General features: G+C 45.0%; 1 protein-coding gene across 1 annotated transcript in view; it reads right to left on the minus strand.

Moving 5' to 3' along the window:
* Positions 1 to 21,660, minus strand: part of HHIP (hedgehog interacting protein) — a 161,877-nt gene that overhangs the window by 13,013 nt on the left and 127,204 nt on the right. The window contains 4 exon segments of the mRNA XM_061552237.1: positions 1,459 to 1,587; positions 4,294 to 4,442; positions 14,967 to 15,048; positions 16,448 to 16,575. Coding sequence (XP_061408221.1) covers positions 1,459 to 1,587; positions 4,294 to 4,442; positions 14,967 to 15,048; positions 16,448 to 16,575 — 488 coding nt within the window.

Below are 21,660 nucleotides of genomic sequence, written 5' to 3' on the forward strand. Positions count from 1 at the left end.
CTTGTGTTGCAATCGAAACGTCGCTATTATTTTAATTTATTATTTTATTTTTAGACGTGACTTAACCGAAAGAACCAAAGGATTATGTAACTTTGCGTCGAACCATGAGCCATATCTTGAAGGGAGGGACCTTGCCAATAATATCTGGCAGTTCACCAGCATTGATTCAAGCTCGCCTGACTTTGCCGATGAGACACTGTGTGTCGAAACCGGTGCAGAATTTGCTTGTCTTGAAACCAATGTTACTGAAAGTTACGCACTCCCAGAAGGCCGTGAGGAGACTTCTACTTTTTTCACGCTGTATTTTAACTCACTCTGTCTGTTGTTGTTTTAGTAGTTGTTGTTGTCATTGTCGTATCCTCAAATCTTGTAACTCAATTTTAACCCACTTCCCAATGTGGTATCGACTGCAAACTTGGTATACTTATGTCATACTGATGACAATACAATCATAAAAAATAAAACATCTATATTTTTAAACATTCATTATTATATCTTATGTTTCGGCTTGGGTCTAATTGTCCACGGTGAACTGATGTTGGTTGTAATTGGCTACGGTCCCTTACGTGATGGCAAGCTTCGGGGCCACTTCCTGGAGTTGTGGAGTTCTTCCATTTCTAGTACGTTTCATTAAAGCGTGTTTTTAAAAACTTATTTTAAAATATTACTTATTACGTGGAGAGACGGATATGTGAAAGAGATGAGTTGCCTGCTTGTCTGTTTTGCTGTCAAAGGTGGACACCCACCCACCCAAGCACTATCCCAGACTAAACCTCCCCCTTTGCATCTGGGATATGCGCCGTGTGTAAGCGTGTCTTTTAATTCTAGATGTGAAGCTTTCGTGACTGCAAGAATTCATACTCTTAAGCGTGTCTTTTAATTCTAGATGTGAAGCTTTCGTGACTGCAAGGATTCATACTCTTAAGCGTGTCTTTTAATTCTAGATGTGAAGCTTTCATGACTGCAAGGATTCATACTCTTAAGCGTGTCTTTTAATTTTAGATGTGAAGCTTTCGTGACTGCAAGAATTCATACTCTTAAGCGTGTCTTTTAATTCTAGATGTGAAGCTTTCGTGACTGCAAGGATTAATACTCTTAAGCGTGTCTTTTAATTCTAGATGTGAAGCTTTCATGACTGCAAGGATTCATACTCTTAAGCGTGTCTTTTAATTTTAGATGTGAAGCTTTCGTGACTGCAAGGATTCATACTCTTAAGCGTGTCTTTTAATTCTAGATGTGAAGCTTTCGTGACTGCAAGGATTCATACTCTTAAGCGTGTCTTTTAATTCTAGATGTGAAGCTTTCGTGACTGCAAGGATTCATACTCTTAAGCGTGTCTTTTAATTCTAGATGTGAAGCTTTCGTGACTGCAAGAATTCATACTCTTAAGCGTGTCTTTTAATTCTAGATGTGAATCTTTCGTGACTGCAAGGATTCATACTCTTAAGCGTGTCTTACCGGCTCGGAAAGCTGAGCCCAGGCTCCTTTCGGCTTGGTCACATGTGGCTCCCTGGAAGCCACTCTTACAGAGACACTTGTTGGGCTTCACACACGCACCTCCGTTGGCACATGCCCGCTCACACTTAGCTGCGATGAACACAAATGGATGGAGGCAAAAAAAAAACACGGAGATACACAGAGAAGATATATATGTAAAATGATCAAAGAATTAAAGAACAAATTAAATAAGCGGACAATACATCTCTCACGTATCTGTAAATTTAGACCACCCGTCAACCACATGGGCTTCTGGGAGTGCACAATTCCTGTTGACCACAAGGCTCTTTTGGAAGAACATAATCGCAGCAGCAGTTGCTCAACACAAGCACAACTCTGGACCGACTTCAACATGTAGTGTCTCATCAGCAGTCAGACCTGCCTGATCGAACGACGGTGAACTGTCAGATGTTTACAGGGGAAGACCCTCTTTTCAAGATATGGGTTCCAGTTCGACGCAAACCATGATAATATACAAACAAAATAAATAAGCAGAGGATATCTCTCCCCCAGGGAGACATGTTTTGTCTGCTTATTATTTTGTTTAGTTTGTATTCTCCACAACGACACAAATCATTCTTTTGTGTTCAAGAATTAAGGGCATGAGTTGTCATTGAATCATCAGCACAGACACAACCGCTACATCGGTCACTAATACTGCAAACATAAATATATGAGGGTGCTTGAATAAACACAACATTTGCAACTGGTATTTCTAGCGAACATTGGATTCATATATATATGCGGACAGTGTGCACCAATTATTTATGGTGTGACTTCGGTGTGATTCCTCGGCTGTCTTGTGCCCTGTTCTTGACCACTGTATGCATTGTAATAAGGCATAGTGCTTACGGTTGTAGATTTAATGTTTGCACGCGTGTTATTGCGTGTTTGCTATGAATGTGTCACTTGACACCCTGCACACCCTTGTAAACGAGACTTTTCATTTCAACCTCGAGGTAAAATATTTTAATAAAAAAAATCAAATGGATTTTAGATTGAAGTGGGGAGTTGGGGGGGGTCATTACGGATGTTAGCCGTGGCCAGGAATTGAACACGGGTTGCTGGGTTCATAGCGCAGTGTGCTCACCACTATGCCATCTCTCCATCACAAATAATAACAAGCAATGTGTATTGAAAACGATATGTAATGTAATGCACATTACACAGGTGTTTGGTTCTTTTCTATAAAACATTTATACGTGCAATTGCAAAATAGTGACTCTGACAACATATTAATTCTAGATAATTAAGTTAAATGGGTGCTAAATGTAGAGCAGGTGCAAGGGACATTATGAACTAAATACAGATTTTTTTTCTTCCAATTCTAGTTATGGACCAAGGATTAGGAATTTGAAAGCACAACTACATTACACGTGTTTCCCTTTGAGCTTAGCAACTGAGGTACCCGGGGTGGTGAGATTTTTGGTTTTCAGTGACAAAGCAATTTGCACTTAGAAGCGCCTAAATGCCACCATATCCTCAAGATGTTGTACAAAACAGTGGGACATGTATCACAGAGGAAAACGCGATGTAAATATAGGAGTGTATAGTGTCTGCTCTGTTAACTTTCAACCGGTGTAATTCCCTTCCTAACTGACAAGGGAAGGAAGCCAGATGGATGACAAAGGTTGCAGTGACGGACAAGGATTCAATGTAGGGCAGAATGTAAATGCACTATGAATCATTCGTAGTTTGTAATTGGGGCCAATTTGTGCGAGGTGCAATCACAATTCGATATCCAGCAAATAAAGTGGAGAAGGCGGTGAGCTGATTACGAGCGGACGAGGAAAATCGTGATGGATTTCGTCGCATTTGGGGAAGATAGATGCGGAGTGGTGGCACAGTTCTTAGCGTACTATGTCACAAGACCTGACGACCTAAGTTTGATTACCGGTCATGGCTATAACATCATTGGCGAGTAATATCTGTCCTGGTCCCAACCCCCACCGCTCCCAGTTTCACCAACCAGCACTGACCAGAGTGGTGAAGTTTGATCGATAATACCCTACGACCAACATTATAACGCAGACGTATAAACTACTTGCAGGAGCTAAGCATTAAAGCACTTGGCCACTTTCATGGGTGATGGTTTCATCCCATACATGCTTGTGTTCAAGCACTGTGCTGCAGGTCACAACATGTCACTTCCTTGATTCCTCCACCTGCCTCACGTTTGAATGTTTTATTCTTCTTCTGCATGTGCCTGTCGCTGGTAACACAGCGTTTGTTGCCCATCCCGAGTTGCGAATGTTCTGTTGCCGGGACCAGAGAACAGAACATTCCAGAGCGAGGTGGCTGGAGGAATCGGTAGGAGTGCAGTGTTGTGGCGTGCAGTATGTTAACTACCTCGCCCTGGTATGCAGGAGGTCGTGGGTTTGATCCCGAGCTTGACGCCTGCTGCTCTATATTTGGAGTCTGCATCTTTCCCCACGTGGTCGTGTGGATTTTTCTCCGGGTCCTCCGGTTTTTCTCTCCACATTTATAAACATGCGTTTAGAGTATTTGGCTGCTGTAAATGTCCACATGATAAGCCACTTTGTTGGGCTATCAATTGGTGGCCAGGTCGCTTCTGAAAAAGAGCTAATATAACTCGGTGGGCCTTACTTGGTAAAATAAAAAAAACCGCTAAAATTTTAGTAGACATTGTGGTGCTGTGGTCTTTCAGGATAATATCGCACAATCACACTCCGCAGTTTACAGTTTCAGTTTAGTGTGAGTGGCTGAACGGAGCACGTGCGGGAGACGAGACGAAGCCGCCGGGGCGTGTGGAACCCTAGGGCGCTGCCAACCCACCCTTGTTGCAGAGCTCGCCCTCCCAGCCACTCTGGCAGCAGCATTTGCCCGACGAGAAGCAGCGTCCGTTCCCGCAGAAGCGCGGACACTTGGAGGAAAGCGGCGTCGGCTCTGCCAGGACGCGCGCACACTCGGGAGGACTTCTGTGCCTGTGCCCAGGGTGGTGGGGATGGCGGCATGCGTTAAAGTGTGTTGGGTGTTGTGTCGACGCTATTAATGGAGGGCTATACTAACCGGTCCCCGCCATTGCTGGTCTACAATTAGCTGTGATACTCACCGGCTAATATAAACTTCTGTATCCTCAACAGGTCTGTTGTGGGTTTGGACAATTTGCTCTTCACTTGTTTTGTAACCTTTCACCCCCCACCCTCCCGCATTTTTAATGCAGTTCATTGACGATTTAAAGTAGTTGATACAACATGATTGATATTTGTCGATTCATGTTCATCATATGCTGCAATAGTGAAGACAATTTTCTATAAAGCTCGGATAAGATTGCCATATTTTGGCTCAGAGGAGCCCGCTTAAGTCCACCACATTGGCCTTTAGCTGAGACAAGGCACTCGTGGGTGCTTCCACTTTCTCTCCTGCTCTGACTTGATGGAAATAAAAAAAATTCTGGCCATCTGCACTGCTGAGATCCTCATTATGTTCAGGTCCAGGCTCAAGTCTTTCCTCGTCATTTCCAGCCATGACGATCAATCTTCTATGCAGTGTCTTTCCTTGATGTTCTAACATCTTTAGATCCCAACACCTTCTCAAGCCTCGAGCATTCTATCCCTCATTCCCTGCCCTCGTTAAAATACCATCGTCAACTCTGTACACGGGAATGATTACCAAGCTTGAGATGTGGTAGAACAACCTTGAGATGTGGTCACATTGAAATGCTTCATAGATCCATATTGCATTGACACAGTGTGACCAGGGACATGATGGAACAACAGCAATATTCATTTGTTCACAATATCCACATTGAACGTACGATGTGCGCACAAACACAATGTTGTGGAACACAGTGCTTGGTCAGTGATGCCTTACATAGGCGACGGAGAAAGAGAATGGAACGGAATTGAATTGGCGAGCTCTGAGATGATACGCCGGTGCATTAACCGTGGCTCTTAACTGATGTAAGAAAAGTTACATTTTTAAAAGATACATCATTCTCCAGCAGCCTTTGCATATTCAACCACTGCTATTCTCAGCGTCACTCTGCGCCAGAAAGTACGTAACTACGAGCATTACTCTTTGGTTTTTTCGGTGAAGCCACGTAGAAAGAAAACAAATTAAATAATAGAATACGACGTTTCGATTGCAACACAAGCAACCGTCATCAGGTAGAACAAAATTTGAGAGAGAGACAAAACAGAGACACACAGACAGACACACAAGCAGAGAGAGACACACAACATAGACACACAGAGACCCAATGCCTCTGTGTCGAGGCCTTAAATAGAGAGGGGGGTGGGCAGAGAGAGAGAGAGAGGTGGGTCTGCTGGGGCAGCAGCTGGAGCAGAGGAACTTAGCATGCCAATTAATCCACCCCGAAGCGACCTGAGGGAAATAAGATCGAACGGCCCTACGAGAGCCTGGTACAATTTTAGAGAGAGAAATAGTTTGAGAAAATAAAATTTAGCAACATTTTGTTTTCTCAAACTATTTCTCTCTCTAAAATGATGTAACTTTTAACAATGTGACTTTTCTTACATCAGTTAGCAAAATTTTGTTTTCTCAAACTATTTCTACTCTATACATTTTTACCAGGCTCTCATTAGGGCCATTCGATCTTCTTTGCCTCCGGTCGCTTCGGGATGGATTCATTGGCATGCTAATTTCTCTGCTCCAGCTGCTGCCCCAGCAGACCCCTCTCTCTCTCTATTTAAGGCCTCGACACAGAGGCATTGGGTCTCTGTGTGTCTATGTTGTGTGTCTCTCTCTGTGTGTCTATATTGTGTGTCTCTCTCTGTGTGTCTATGTTGTGTGTCTCTCCCTGTGTGTCTATGTTGTGTGTCTCTCTCTGTGTGTCTCTGTGTTGTCTCTCTCTGTGTGTCTATGTTGTGTGTCTCTCTCTGTGTCTATGTTGTGTGTCTCTCTGTGTGTTATGTTGTGTCTCTCTCTCTGTGTCTCTGTGTTGTCTCTCTCTGCTTGTGTGTCTGTCTGTGTGTCTCCGTGTTTGTGTTTTGTCTCTCTCTCAAATTGAGTTCTACCTGATGACGGTTGCTTGTGTTGCAATCGAAACGTCGTATTCTATTATTTAATTTATTTTCTTTCCGCGTGACTTCAGCGAAAGAACCAAAGAGTAATTCCTGCAGTCACGAAAGCTTGAAATCAATTTCGATTTAAAGCTTTCGTGACTGCAGGGATTCATCTTCTACTAATCCCATATCTGCATTTCCCATAAATATGCTAAATTCCTCTTGATATGCAAATTATTTTGTCAAGGCGCTCTTCCCCCTCCAACCCAGCTTAAATAGACGCTGCCAAGCTTGGTGGTGTTTCATTCAGACTCTGTCTTCCCGACAGACCTGTTCTTCACCTGAAGACGGCTGCTTGCGTTGTAGCCGAAACGTCGTGAGAATTATTTTATTTTATTATGTTTTATTTTTATTATTTTATTACTTCCCTTCTACGTGACTTTACCGAAAGAACCAAGAAGAGGCTTCAAATCAAGTTTGAACTACGAGCATATGCAATACGCCACGCCTGTTGTGCAGGTGAAAAAAACCCCCCCACTGATTTCTGGAACAAGAGAACACGCCGACAGTGATGGGATCAAGGTTAGGGTTAGGGTAATGTGTACCTAACGCTAACCCCAAGCCTCGGATTGAAGAATCTCATTAGTGTTTGAGAGGCGCTGAGGATGAGAACGTCATAAAAACCTAATCAAGACTGCCAGGCTAAACCATTTCACTTTAGGCACGCTCTCGAACGGCTCACCCCGCTGTGCGTGCTACGCGCGGCACATGAGCGGTGGAGATAACAGAGTACATATTCTTAGGTTTTTTCGGTAAAGTCACGTATGTAAAAAATGTAAATTAATAAAAGTAAAATAAAACAAAATAAAAAATCACGACGTTTTGGAAGCAACACAAGCCTCCGTCTTCAGGTGGAACCGTCACAGCCACGACAGCTGTATCAAGTAAATGAGAGATCACAATAAATACCACCCCGTATATATACCATTATATATACCATTATATATACGGAGTGGTAGCTCTTGTGATCTCTCATTTACTTGATACAGCTGTCGTGGCTGTGACGGGTCCACCTGAAGACGGAGGCTTGTGTTGCTTCCGAAACGTCGTGATTTTTTATTTTGTTTTATTTTTACTTTTATTAATTTACATCTTTTACATACGTGACTTTACCGAAAAGACCTAAGAATATGAATCCTTGCAGTCACGAAAGCTTCAAATCTAGAAATAAAAGAGTACCCCCCCCCCCCCCCACCGTGCAGAGTGGTTTGTTCCAGCATCAACAACAAAAATGCCCAAACGCATGTGCTGCTCCTAGGATAATGTCGCAGCGTACGCTGCAACACTTTGTTCAATTACAGTAATTGGTTTTAGGTTGTACGCAGAATATTATAATTGTGAACTCAAGACAAAGCCGCAGCCAGATTATTTTTTTAAATGATGGATTCTGAGCACAGGGTCAAATGCTCAAAACACCCAAACGGCTAGCCAAAGCACAGCACATATTTAAGATGTCACAGATAAGGGTTATTTGTGTTTTTTTGCTTAACAGACTGTCAGGGGCATGAGTTGTTAGTGATCGCCTATTAAGGCAGGCGCGTGAACAGCGGGGTGGTGGAGCCAGACATCAGGCCGGGCTACTCTTGTCTCCCCATTGATGATGTTGACCAGGTGCTTCTGCCTCTTCGTGTCCACGCCTAATGGAAGTCTAAGACATTTAATACAAACCATTATTTACCTCTTCTTGGTTCTTTCGGTAAAATCACGAAGAAGAAAAGAAGCATGTTTTATTTTTATTATTGTATTACTTCCCTTCTACGTTACTTTACCGAAAGAACCAAGAAGATGAATCCCTGCAGTCACGAAAGCTTTAAATCGAGATTATTTACCTCTTAAATACGTCATTGGAGCACCTTTCCAGTTATTACCATAGACCAAAACCAAACATCTTATCACATATATGCGAACAGATGTGGCACAAGGAAAGGGGGGAAGAAAATGCAAAATAGCTCGTGTTAATTAAAGTGTATTCGTGTAAGATGGGAATTGTGGGTAATTGGGTTAATGAAGCGTGGGGTAGAAAAGAAGCAAACATTCTGTCTGCAGCCAAAATGGCAACGAATGCAAGGCTACAGAACTTGGCAGCGCATGTAGCTTACATACAATTACAGTAATTTGAGCCTCCAGGACACATCCCCATCAAAACAAAATTAAACATTTGGACAGACCTATAAAGAGAGCCTCACACAGATCCAGGGAGAGTCACACAGTGTGTTACGGTACGGCACGCAACATATTTTGTGTCCACGCATCATGCATGCGATTGATTTTGTAGCTGCTGTAACCGCGGGATCGTTGAATTATTTGCCATACTCTAAACCACATTCTGGCCACCAAGAAAATGTGCGTATATTGCATGTTAGAATCAGAATCTTTATTTATCCTGGAGAGATCCGAATCTGAGCATCCGTCTCAACCTCCTGTACATAATAATTTAATTGAGCTAGGCAGTGTACAGAGTTAATGCATAACCCCCTAGGATACGAAGACTAAACATTCCTGCGGTGGGAGCTGGTAGGAACGTTGGGTTGTTCGGTCAATGGCCAGGGTCAACGGCGGCGTGGTGTATTCCGCAAATATGACCGACTGTGAGGGCGGGACAAGCCGGCGTGAGTAGGTTAAACGTTGAGTTTTATAAGGGCACCACGGGGTGACCAGCCCCTCCCCACCCAGCACCACCCCTCCCACCCCCCACCCAGCCCCACCCTCCCCTCCCAGACCCTCCCCACCCTCCCCACCCAGCCCCTCCCCACCCTCCCCTCTCCACCCAGCCCCACCCCTCCCATTTTTGGATGCACGACGGACGGACACAATAATCCCCTGTGGGCTGGTGTAACCAGGTCGTTCCTACCAGTATTAATGCAGTCCTTGATACATTGCTTATGCATGTATTTACGTATCTAAATGCGATGCTATTTTCACAAAACAATTCATCGTTGGTGAGATGGCCCAGCGGGGGAAAGCATCGTTGGTTGCTTGCAGTGGTGGTTCGCGGTTCCAACCCAGCAGCTGCCCTTGCTAATACTATGGGTGTACTAAGCAAAAACACGAATCTTGATTTGAAGCTTTCGTGACTGCAGGAATCCATACTCTTTGTTTTTTTCGGGAAAGTCACGTAGGTAGAAAATAAAATAAATCAAGACGTTTCGGGCGCAACACAAGCGTCCATCATCAGGTGGGAAAGCATGGTCTGCTGCTGAGGCAGACTGTTTGAAAAGGTTTGAAATGGGTGTAGCTCAAGGGTTATAAAGAGGTGTCTGGGGCTAGTGATGTTAATGTCAGAAATTAGCATGTAGCTGTAAGCTAGGAAAGCGGCCTTCTAGACGAGGGCACGGAAGTGGCTATGTTAATGTGAGAGATTAGCATGATGTTAATGTGAGAAATTAGAGGGCACGGAAGTGGCTATGTTAATGTGAGAGATTAGCATGATGTTAATGTGAGAGATTAGCATGATGTTAATGTGGGAAATTAGAGGGCACGGAAGTGGCTATGTTAATGTGAGAGATTAGCATGATGTTGATGTGGGAAATTAGAGGGCACGGAAGTGGCTATGTTAATGTGAGGGATTAGCATGATGTTGATGTGAGAGATTAGCATGATGTTAATGTGAGAGATTAGCATGTAACTGTAAGCTAGGAGAGCGGCCTCCTAGACGAGGGCACGGAAGTGGCTATGTTAATGTGAGAGGTTAGCATGATGTTAATGTGAGAGATTAGCATGATGTTAATGTGAGAAATTAGCATGTAACTGTAAGATAGGAGAGCGGCCTCCTCGACGTGGGAGTGCAACCCAACGGGTGTAATCCGAAGGGCCTGTGAGTATGAGAGTGCAATCCGGAGGCATGAGAGTGCAATGCAACGGACATGTGAGCATTCTTTAGAGTTGCTTTTTGTGTGTGGTTTGTTGTCCTTCCCCGCACCTCCGATTAGCATGGTTGGCTACGAAACAAGGTTAACATACATGCACGCATAAAATACTACGTGTTGTCTGCTTCACAGAAGGCATTAGAGACCCCCCCCCCCCACTCGACATAATTTGGAAATGTGCGGGCCATCATGTGCTTGCGTCATGGTCCAAATGAGCCAAATTTGAATAATGATCTGCAAATTCTTTAATTAGGATTAGACATTGCCATCGTTGTGCCCTACTGGCAGACTAATGGCTGATTTAGGGCCAGATGTTAAGCCACCTTGCGCCTACAGAGATAGCTGTCACTGAGGGTGATCTTTCAAAACGTACACGACGTGGTGCCAGGTCTCTTGCGTGCTTGCCCGAATCGTAAATATTTAAAACGTGTCACTTTGAAATTGACATCTGTCTTATTCAGATGTCCATGACTCGATACTCATTTCAGAAAATGTACTCATAACTCTAAATTTCGATTTAAAGCTTTCGTGACTGCAGGGATTCATCTTCTTGGTTCTTTCGGTAAAGTCACCACGTAGAATGGAAATAATAAAATAATAAAAATAAAACATTATAAAATTATTCTCACGACGTTTCGGCTACAGCGCAAGCAGCCGTCCTCAGGTGGAGAGCAGGTCTGTCGAGTAGACAGAGTTTGTATTCAGTCTACTCGACAGACCTGCTCTCCACCTGAGGACGGCTGCTTGCGTTGTAGCCGAAACGTCGTGAGAATTATTTTATGATGTTTTATTTTTATTATTTTATTATTTCCATTCTACGTGACTTTACTCATAACTCGTTATATTCCTCATGGTCACTTATTTTGGGGGATGGGGGGGGGGGGGTTAGGTCACGTTTCTGTAAAATTGCCGTACACTCATCTCCACCCGACACGGCCAATTAGTAAGGGTTGTCACGTGAACAGAACAAATGCCAATTGGTCACGAAACCCTACGCTGTTATATTGTTGCATGTTTTTGTTATGGCTGGAGATAAGATACATGTGGAAAAGAGTACTGTAATAGCCAACACAATCTCGCTGATAATAGGAATGAAAAGTTACTACTGTTTCTCATTCACCCTGAAACAAAATACTGCATACACAATCTTATACTCTGTTATATATAAGGGAAATCAAAAGCATTTTATAAACAAATAGTTATATTTCACCGTGGGGTTTAACAGCAAAATGTCCAGTTCACATCTCTTTTTTCCATTACAAACCTGTAAAATAAACAGATGTGTGGAAATGACTTGCGAGACTGATAAGTGTAGATGTGTTCCAATCAAAACACAACAACAACAACAACCATGACTTTTGCGGTCATGACTACCGTAGCTGACGTAAGCGGTGTAGGCAGGAGGCCTCCATCGTGCAAAGGCAAGCACAATAATAATAGCCACACCTGGGATCGATTCAGCCAAACACACAGCAGCTGCCTTACCTGGGGCTGTTACTGTTATGGGCTCTCAATCATACAACAAAATAAGAAAAACCGTGCACACGCGTAGATTTTATCATGCTTTCCAACATGCGTTTGTCCTCGGAAGTGGGTGTCTCTTTTTTTTTAAATAATTGCGTACAATCTGCTGTGACACATGGATCAGAAACTAGTAGATTAACGAAGATGTTGGAACACAAATGGAGCGGAGTGTAAAACAGCGCAGAGAGGATTCGGCTTTAAGAGTTTCATTGGGAGACAGCAGGAGGAAGGGAACATGAGAGTGTAGCTTTATTCAAATTGATCTACTTGTTAAGCTGACACCTCTGGATTGTGAGTCGAGTGAGGTGTTCCTTGTAGCCTATACAACGTGGCCTTCAACGGCATTCACCCATTATACTACCAATTGCCTTTAAGCCCAGCATTACTCATATACGTCATCACTGGGCATTACTCTCACGTGATCGATCTTTCGACCATTGCCTGTCACATTTATGGAGGTAAGAAAATAGTCCCCTCTAACGAAACAGCCCCCCGCAGTTCCCCTTGCAGCTGTTAACTTTCTTCCCGAGACCAATTTTTCCTTTGTTGAACATCTGCCGGAGTCTATTATCACAGATCTTGCCATATGGCTTCCTATTGTAATCTTGCAACAAAGCGGAGACTCATGATGATAATAAATCCGCCAATCACACTCAAGACAAAGTCGAGTGCGGAATGCAAAATTTGTCACCTGTAGGCGTTTTGTTTCTTCTTCCCATTCTCACATTAGATTCTGTTTTTACCCGAATGCCATCCACAAGCTAAGGTACAACACGTATTGGTAAATTATATATGCAGCTGTAACAGCAGTGATATGTGCTGTCACATTTATAACGTTTTATAATTTGCTCAAAAGTGTTTGAATGAGGAAATGTGTTTTGATTAATAAGCAGTAATTCCTCCAGAGTATCATATTTTTCATCTTGTTTTTTTTTACTAATTATCAACACGAATATTGCATGAACATATTTACTTAATGATATAAAGTATTTACAGCCCTGCCAATTCATTGCTACATTAGGGCCTCTCCACACCGTGTCTGTTATGGGGTGTTTGACCATACGTCACCACGACAGAGGGGTAGATGTCACTCACCACTCATGTCAGCCATGGTCAGAAATTACAATAAGATTGCTGGGCTCACGGTGCAATGCAATTATTGTGAAAATATCGAACAGGTTTTGAAATCGGCTCGTGTATGTTTGTTGAACTTCTTTCGCACCGTACGTAGCCAACCGTGCCAATCGGAGGTGCGAAACTACGCGGCTGTTTGCATCACAGGGCTGCTGAGAGATGGCGAGGACTTTGGGAGGACTTCATCTTGCAGTGGACTGAGCCATTGCTGCTGAATATATATTTAAAACCCTTGCTACAGTTTTGTTTGCACCTCTTTCGCACCCTGCAAACATTGCACCTTTGATTCTCGCTTCATTGCCCCCTCCTGTGTAACTGAAGGGTCACCACAACGGGATCCCTTCTGCTCTCAACGTGGCTTACGAACGGACGGATGGGCTCGGTATGAAGCGGCCTGCCGATGCAAGTGTTTTGGCCTGGGCAACCTCCAGCCACGTGTATTCGTTAACACTCCCTTCGGCGTGCACGCTGCTTGTTGAATCCCTTGCAAATATTAATTGGTTTGCGATCGGAAACCTTGGCATCGTAAGCGCTTGCAGAGGCACTGTTTTGAGTTTTAATTAGAAAAATGCTAATGAGATTGGGTTGCGTGTTACTGTCATGTGCCGAGCATCACAACGTGCCTTCGTGCGTGTGTGGTGTGTCTGAGAGCTGTTGCGTATCAGTTAGCGCGCTGCGCTAGAGACCCATCGGCCCGAGTTCGACTCCCTCTCACGGCCAACACCACAGTGACAAGTTATCGAAACCGGTCCTGGGCCTCCCCTAGGTCGACTGAGCCTCAAATGAGTACCTGGTACGGTGTGTAAACATCGTTACTATGGAGACAAAGGCGGCCGGGCGTGGTGCTAGCCACCCACCCTCTCATGTTCCGTGCCGGCCTTCATAGGTGCTCGCTAACAGCACTTGCCCCAACAAGTCTGTTAAGGCTATACGGGGGATCTCTGTCTTTGTCTGAAACGCGCATCTCGTTTAAATACGCTGGCTTCTGCCTGGCTTTTGCCTGGTTTTTGAATGCAGGAAGCAAATGTATCTGTATATCTCTAATGGAAATTGCATCGAATCAAGTGGGTAATAGACGATGTATCTAATTGATTAATCTGACCTATATGCAGCCACCGACTCGTGTTCATTGATAGGACCCTCCTGCAAAAGTCAATTCTTCAGTAATCCGCACTTACTAGCGTCATGAAGTATGGCGAAATTACCTCTGTGACCGATACAGGGTGGGGAGAGGCCTTCTTCCAGCAGTAGATTGACAAAGGGCTGCAAATTTCCTTTAACTCTTAATATTAATACACAACGCAAACAAAAAGTACACTCTAAAGATAAATACTACATCGGTTGAATTTATAACATCGATGCCCAGATGTGCAGATCATGCATCCATTTAAAAATGGTGATTAAGCAATTCCCTTCGATTATTAATTAATTAACAGGCTTATGAATGTCTATCAAATATGGAGCGCGTGATTGCACGCATGCTCCCATAACCCACGGAAGGACAATGCACGTGAGTGACTGCTTACGGGAGAGGTATGTATGTATGTATGTTAAACTTCTTTCGCACCATACGTAGCCATCCGTGCTAACCGTAGGCGCGGGAGAAGGACAACAACCTAAAGAAATGAGATTTCACTATACAGTAGATTTAAAAGTGCACGGGCTCCAGTGGCTTCGTAATATCAGAAAGAGGAGCGTTCCAGACGACCGCAGAAGTGCATCTGAAAGCCCGCGATGTGCTGTTGCACACAATGCTCATCATCTTACCGGCTGACACGTCATCGTATGGTGTGTGGACAGAGGCGGTGCACGTGGAGAGAGATGCGGTGCACGTGGCGAGAGATAGGAGCTGCGTTTCCAGTCGTGGGGAATATTCCCAATGGGTGCGTTCTCTTACCGCTTGGGGTCCATCAGCTTGTAGAGGCGGCCCGTGTGAGTCTGCCCTGATATCTTGCTGTTTGTCAGGAGGTACATCTCACCTGTTTCCGCACAGACACACACATGGAGACATACACAGAGACTTAAGATGTCACGTATCGTCTTTGACAGACCGTTGGGGCAAGCGCTGTTCGTGAGCCATCATTAAGGCTGGCACGGCACGCGAGGAAGTGGTGTGGCCAGCACCATACTTGGCCACCTTAGTCCCCTATCCCCCAATTGCTGATGTTAGCACACACACACTACACCAAGTATCCACGTATGGCTGAGTTGACCTAGCGGAGGCCCAAGACTGGTTCGGATATCACTTGGCACTGATGTTGGGTGGGGTCCGGAATCGGTCAGGTTGCCCGGTTCATAGTGCACCACTCCCCACACATACAAACACACAAAGACAAAAATCCCCCGTATAACCTTAACAGACTGTTGGGGCAAGTGCTGTTAGCGAGCACCTATGAAGGCCGGCACGGCACACGAGGGGGTGGGTGGTCAGCACCAACACCAATATCTGCCATACGTCACTAGGGCATTTGGCCAGGCAAGGTGCACTTTGAGAACACGTAAAGTGTCGAAGGCTCGCTGACAGGAGGTCACGGGACAGACCCTGCAGGTGCCATAGGTTGACTGATTGATAAGACTGGCAGACGCAGCAGCTGTGCTCCCTACTGTGCCAACTTGCTGCATTTTAGCCGCCCGGCGTTCCGCCCGTTGTTGTGAACGTCGCTCCTCTGCCCTCAGTTGTTGGAGGGCGACTGCCTCTAACTGCCCAGTAGCATCCTTCACGTGGCCAGCACCACAACCACACCCATACAAACACGTATACCAACACATGCACAGAAAACCACATGCACAGGTGAATATATTGACATGTCATGGTCATACTCTTTGTTTTTTTCGGTAAAGTCACGTAGGTAAAAATTAAAATAAATTAAAACTAAATTAAATCACGACGTTTCGGGCGCAACACAAGCGTCCGTCATCAGGTGGGAAAGCATGGTCTACTGCTGATGCTTTTAATTTTTTACCTCCGTGACTTTACCGAAAAAACCAAAGAGTATGAATCCTTGCAGTCACGAAAGCTTAAAATCTAGAATGTCATGGTCAATTATACACTCGCGCTTCAGCCAAGTATAATTGCCCATTATATAACAAAGATCAGTGTTCAACCCTGGTACTTGGAACTCAATTTCACGATGACACTTCAACGGTATGTATATACAAATGGAAACCATCGATGCTCATTCATTTAAATCCTTTCCAGTACTCGTTAGAGGGACAGCAATTCATCGGCGCGCTTATTACTTGCTTTACCTGCAAACAACTGTTATTTCGATTTCTACACACCGGTGATCAATTCGTGTTGTGTAAATCAATTAACCCCCAAAAAAACCCCACATGCGTGCAGAGCCCGAGCCGCCCCACCCCCACCACACTGCGTACCGGTCTCGTCTTGAGCGACGGCAATGAGGGTGCCTTGCAGCCTGCCAGAAAGCCCCCCCTGGCAAATGTCCTCTCCTCCCAGCGGCAGCTGGCTCTGCTGCCACGCACGGTTTAGCGACATCAGCCTCCTGACGCAAGCAGACCGGGGGGGGGGGGGGGGGGGTGACGTAGGCAGCCATCGTGAGTTTTGCAGCAACGAACCATTCTCTAAACCCCCCACCACCACCACCGCCACCGCTGACTCCGGTGAATGTAAAACCCATCCAATAAGAACCACGTTCAGGGCACGGGGGACATGGGTTTTGGCAAGGAACGCGTAGCATGGCGCGAAATTAATGACCGTCACCACCGGTCACATTCACGGCACCTCCGATTACGTAAGCGCGAAAGAAATTCAACGTGCGCACAGCACCCGGTTCCTTACGGGCGTAACAAAAGGGGGGGGGGGGGGGGGGGGAAAGGTGCAGCCGTGCAATTGCTCGCTCATGCCACTGCTGTCGGAAGGGCCTGAGGGGAGCTCAAGCGAGCCCTGTAAGAGGGCTTTTTGTCTATTCGTACAAGCTGCGCAGACGTCGTGGGAGAAGCGGGAGTGCCCACACTTTACCTCACCACACGTGACCTCTTGATCGACGAACAGTGGTTCTGCTCGGTGGAAAGAGGCGAGTAGGGAGAGGTGGTGGGTTGGGGATTTATTTTAATTTCAGCCGCCGCGCCAGGAGATGGTTTTGAACCACAAACCTCTAAATTGCAAGTCGTTGTTTGCTAAAAATTACACACAGTGGCAGCATCCCCTGACGTGTGCAAATGTGTCCTTGTGCATGCTGGGTCTGAAAATGCATTCGCAACAAACATACCACGGCCACGGCGCGCCTGTCACAATTCCGAGCCGCAATTCTATTTTAGAAGTGTGCTTTTATTAATCGCGTTGCTGCCGTCTCGTCTCGAGTTGCGTTGACTTTGGTTTCACCTCATGCCTGCAGGTTGGTTGACGTAATTCGCCGAAATGTGACATTCGCATACGCGCGTGCGTGTGTGTATAAAGCCAGTCATCTCATGTCAGTCCACCCATGGCATCTGTGTCTGTCCCGCGACGTTCTGTCAGCGAGCCTTCGACACTTCACGTGGCCACAAAAGTGCACCTGGCCTGGCACAGACGCCGTGGTTATGCCACGCGCCACTTAGTGGCGCGTGGCGGCTGTTGAGTTTGTCGCCGTTTACATAAATCGTCAACGCTCGCATGCTCGATTCGATACGCGTTTCGCGAGCGGCATGAGGCTCGAGTTTAAGTCGACTAATCAATTCATTGTCGTGTTCCTAGGTGGGCACCGTCTCATTGGGAAAGAATGCCGCTCCCCCAGAAGAGTGCCCGATGCATTATTAGAGAAGGGCGCCACCTACGGAGCATTCTTCTTACACGGATACCAGCATCGTGCAACGTTGGATCGTGGCTCACTCACCACACTTACCGGCTGGAGGGATTCCATTAGCGGGTCTCCGCTCTCTGTCCTATTTGATCAGTTTCCAGTCAAGTAGGGTGGGGCGGTGGGGGAGGGTTGCTGCCATGCTATTTGAGGGCTGTATTCCAAGGTGTTTTACACCCAGGGAGACCGAAAGCCGTACGTTCGCCGCTCGCAATTTACTCCGCAACGATTTCCGAGCCCTGGAAATGTCGTGGGCATCAGCGCTGATCGCCATCACAGCGTGAGAGGCAGGGGGACGGGCGAGTGCGATGAATGTGGCTTTTAGCTCCCATTCCCAACACTGCTCAACGCTCTCCCCCCGCCTGAGCTCGCGGGACGCGGTGAGACGGGGCCAGAGGGCAGCTGTGCGATTGCCCTCCTGAATAGCACGCACGCCATGGTCGTTCACCAATTCGGCATTCGGGACAATTGAAGTGACAGTCGCAATTCTAGATTTGAAGCTTTCGTGACTGCAAGGATCCATACTCTTAGTTTTTTTGGTAAAGTCACGTAGGTAAAAAATTGAATTAAAATTAATGAAAGTAATAATAGAAATCAAATAATAAATCACGACGTTTCGGAGGCAACACAAGTCTCCGTCATCAGGTGGAATCTGGCTGTGACGGTCCCACCTGATGATGGAGACTTCCGAAACGTCGTGATTTATTATTTTATTTCTATTATTACTTTATTAATTAAATTTTTACCTACGTGACTTTACCGAAAAAAACAAAGAGTATGACCATGACATGTCAATATATTCACCTGTGCATGTGGTTTTCTGTGCATGTGTTGGTATACGTGTTTGTATGGGTGTGGTTGTGGTGCTGGCCACGTGTAGGATGCTACTGGGCAGTTGGAGGCAGTCGCCTTCCAACAACTGAGGGCAGAGGAGCGACGCTCACAACAACGGGCGGAACGCCGGGCGGCTAAAATGCAGCAAGTTGGCACAGTAGGGGGCACAGCTGCTGCGTCTGCCAGTCATATCAATCAGCCAACCCATGGCACATGGCTTGGTCGTGGACTTGTCCCCATTAGAGGTGACAAAGGGAGTGCAATAAGCTCCTGTCCGATCACAAAGTGTCCCGAAAGGTGTTGCACAACGGCACCGTCACAGCCATTGGCTGCGCCGGTGCCTGTTGTACGTAGCCAGCCGTGATAATCGGAGGTGCTAATCAGGGCTGTTTGTCGACCATCTGTAATCTGGAGGGGTTTATTCCCCAACCCCACCACCTCCAGAACTGAGATCCTCAAGAAAATGTGTCCTGTAAGCGCGGACTTTTCCAGTCGAGTAAAAAGGTTAAGATTCCCATTTATATGCCAACGTAGCATGTCATTTACAGGATACGGCTGTCCTCTCGGCATTCCATTTCACAAAACAAAAAGCATATATGCCGGTGAGAGAAATAATACGTGTGTGCGCTAAATAGCCCTTCCCGTGTACGTTAAAATGGAATACTAATTCAAAATTATAGCCAAGCATATGATCCAATTAACACACGTGAAAAGCAAATAATGAAAGAGGCATTTACCACTTGTTTATTTATTTGCATATCTATCTAGGAAAGCCTAATGTATCCTGAAGACTCACTTTCACGAGGGTCCTGCATTGGGATGTTATGGACAATTTCAATAATGTGTGTTTTATGGGTGGGTGGAGAGCAGAGTACCCAGAGACAAACCCACAGAGATGTGTATTCGTGAACCCACTTGCTGTACTGTGACTTCTTGGTAACCTTTGAACCTAGCGAATGTTGTATTCTGAAATCATTTGTACAATAGTACCGTTGCATCTTTTCGCACGTGAACGTAGTTGCTCTGTTAAGGCTGTAAACCAAGCACATTAAACCCCTGGGAGTCCGGCAAGGACTCATTTCACACGGACGCAAATTCCCCCACCACTCCACGCTCTTCTGAGTAAGCAGAACACCAGCTTTGTGGCACAGGATTGAGAAATGTTGTACGTAAAGGTGGAGCCCTGCAATTCCTTGCTCATGGCACTGCTTGTCAGAAGGGCCTCCTCCTAGGAGGTATTATGGGCCTGCTCTTCCATTAATGGATGTTTTAACTTAACATTCCAGCAACCAACAACTACTGACTTGTGTTATTATCCAATTGGCAGCTTTAAAAATCGGCATTAATCTACACTTAACCGATGAAACCCAACGATTGGAAAATATCAGTTGCATAAATATAACATCACTTTAATTAATTAATCTTTAAAATACTGCCCAGTTGACATAACAGCAGGGCTCTCATACTTTATCAGAACATTTAAACTGGAGGAATCCGATGAGCTATAAAGCTCTTTTTCACAGATGTCCAGCAGAGGCGGGTAAGAATGTTACAACAACAAACAGTACAAGATCCAGGATGGTCATGTCTATGCGCCGCTTCTCGGTGGCAGCCCCAACAGTCTGGAACGCTATCCCTCTGCACATTCGCAGCATCACCTCAATCGCCTCCTTCAAGAGACACTTAAAAACTCACCTCTACAATCATGCTTTTGAGCGACTCTGAGCTTGGCTCCGCGCCTCTGAGTTGCGGCCACTACGTCTGCAAATTTGCGCGTGTTACAAATTGAACTATTATTATTATAAAACATGATTGAGTTCACACACTGGTGAGTGTCACCCAAAGCCTTCATCATAGTCTTTCCATGTCAGTAGAGTGAGTGAACACACAACCCTGGCTAAGCTTCACACGGTATTGTGTGTCCCCAGCTTTTGTCTTATGGACGCGACTGGGCCCTGCCATACAAGCGTGGTATTTTCATGCTTTCCAACAAGAATCTTTCTTATTTTTTTGATACCTCATTGAGTGTTTTCTACAGTTGGAACAACACTAATGTTTCAGCAGAGCCTCTTGGCCAAATATACTCGATTCTTCTTCTTAAAAGTTGTGGTAGAAATTCCGTCTAATCTATTGTCAGTTCAATGCCAGACACAACCAGTGCCGGATTATCCTAATAGCAAAAGTAGCTACATATGCTACAGGCCCCGGACTTTCAAGGGCCCCTCGCTAATTGCTTTCAAGCGATCAATTCCGATTCAGTGATTCTGCACTTGCTATATTACTACAGTACTATACCGCCTTAAACTGGGTGTTTAAGTCACGTAGAAAGAAAATAAATTAAATAATAGAATACGACACTGTGTGTCTATGTTGTGTGTCTCTCTCTGTGTCTCTGTGTTGTCTCTCTCTGCTTGTGTGTCTGTCTGTGTGTCTGTATTTTGTCTCTCTCTCAAATTTAGTTCTACCTGATGACGACTGCTTGTGTTGCAATCGAAACGTCGTATTCTATTATTTTATTTATCTCCTTTCTATGTGACTTTACCGAAAGAACAAAAGAGTAAATTACTGCAGTCACGAAAGCTTCAAATCAAGTTTGGGTGTTTAAAGTTCGCGATTTGTCGTATTATCTGGCTTATATCAAATGAAAAAATACAATTACTTTGCTATGCAAGTGAAAAAAGTGTGGTTAAATATGTATGTGTTTTTTGTTCAATGATTGTAATAATCAGAAGCACCTGGATTATTAAGAAAATATTTTAATTATTGAATGCTGCACCAATGCATTTAGAATCACCACCATTTTAGTGCCATGTTTTTTTTTTTAAAAGACACCGTTATAAACACATGGCATAGTCAATGAACCTGAACCTAATTTTGTAAGATGCTTTTGGAACATTTATTTATCTTACATGATTTTGGTTTCAAATTAAAATCCCAAAATCTGTTTACGAACGGCTA

Source organism: Lethenteron reissneri, chromosome 16, assembly GCF_015708825.2.
Source record: "Lethenteron reissneri isolate LAM-NWPU_2019-01 chromosome 16, ASM1570882v1, whole genome shotgun sequence".
Lineage (NCBI taxonomy): Eukaryota > Metazoa > Chordata > Hyperoartia > Petromyzontiformes > Petromyzontidae > Lethenteron > Lethenteron reissneri.